The sequence below is a fragment of the Penaeus monodon genome, chromosome 29, assembly GCF_015228065.2.
Source record: "Penaeus monodon isolate SGIC_2016 chromosome 29, NSTDA_Pmon_1, whole genome shotgun sequence".
In the NCBI taxonomy this organism is placed as follows: Eukaryota; Metazoa; Arthropoda; class Malacostraca; order Decapoda; family Penaeidae; genus Penaeus; species Penaeus monodon.
This window is the reverse complement of record NC_051414.1, coordinates 10,520,182-10,520,672: the sequence shown is the minus strand read 5'-3', so window position 1 is coordinate 10,520,672 and position 491 is coordinate 10,520,182. Positions and strand designations below refer to the sequence as shown.

The 491-nt window shown below is 52.7% G+C and overlaps 1 protein-coding gene across 1 annotated transcript in view; it reads left to right on the top strand.

The window, feature by feature from the left end:
• LOC119591729 overlaps window positions 1–491 on the top strand; it is a gene marked incomplete at its 5' end in the record, with an annotated part of 19,381 nt that overhangs the window by 15,735 nt on the left and 3,155 nt on the right. The window contains 1 exon segment of the mRNA XM_037940478.1: window positions 1–185. Within this exon segment, the coding sequence (XP_037796406.1) occupies window positions 1–185 (185 nt within the window).

Below are 491 nucleotides of genomic sequence, written 5' to 3'. Positions count from 1 at the left end.
GCCCTTGGGGACTGCTCCAGGCGCCCTTCGGACCATAGACGGGCCCTCCTTCCCACGGGGCGTCGCGCCACTCCTCTAGGACCTCCGGCGGGACAGCAAGTCACAGGAGGCACGAACGCGAAATGCGGCGCCCGTCCTTCTGCTGCGACCAACATGGGAGCGGCGAGACGCAGTGCCAGCCCCAGGTGAGGGTGCCACAAGGGGCCATTGAGGTGTCAGAGGGTGTCTAGGGTTCTATAAGGTGCCTCTATTTTTCTTCTTTTTTATTGCTCTCTTTTAATGCAAGCAGTTCGTTAGTTTAACTTCTTTCCATTTGTTGTTCATGCGTTTTAATATGCTTGGTAGTGAGATTCTGCATGAGAGTGCAACAATGATAGTAAAAAGTTAAATGATTTAAATAATGAGTGATCGAGGGAGGGGTGTAGGATGGATATTTCTTTGGCGTCCCTGTCCCGCCCCCGTTCTTTGGCTCCTCACCCGTACGCATACTT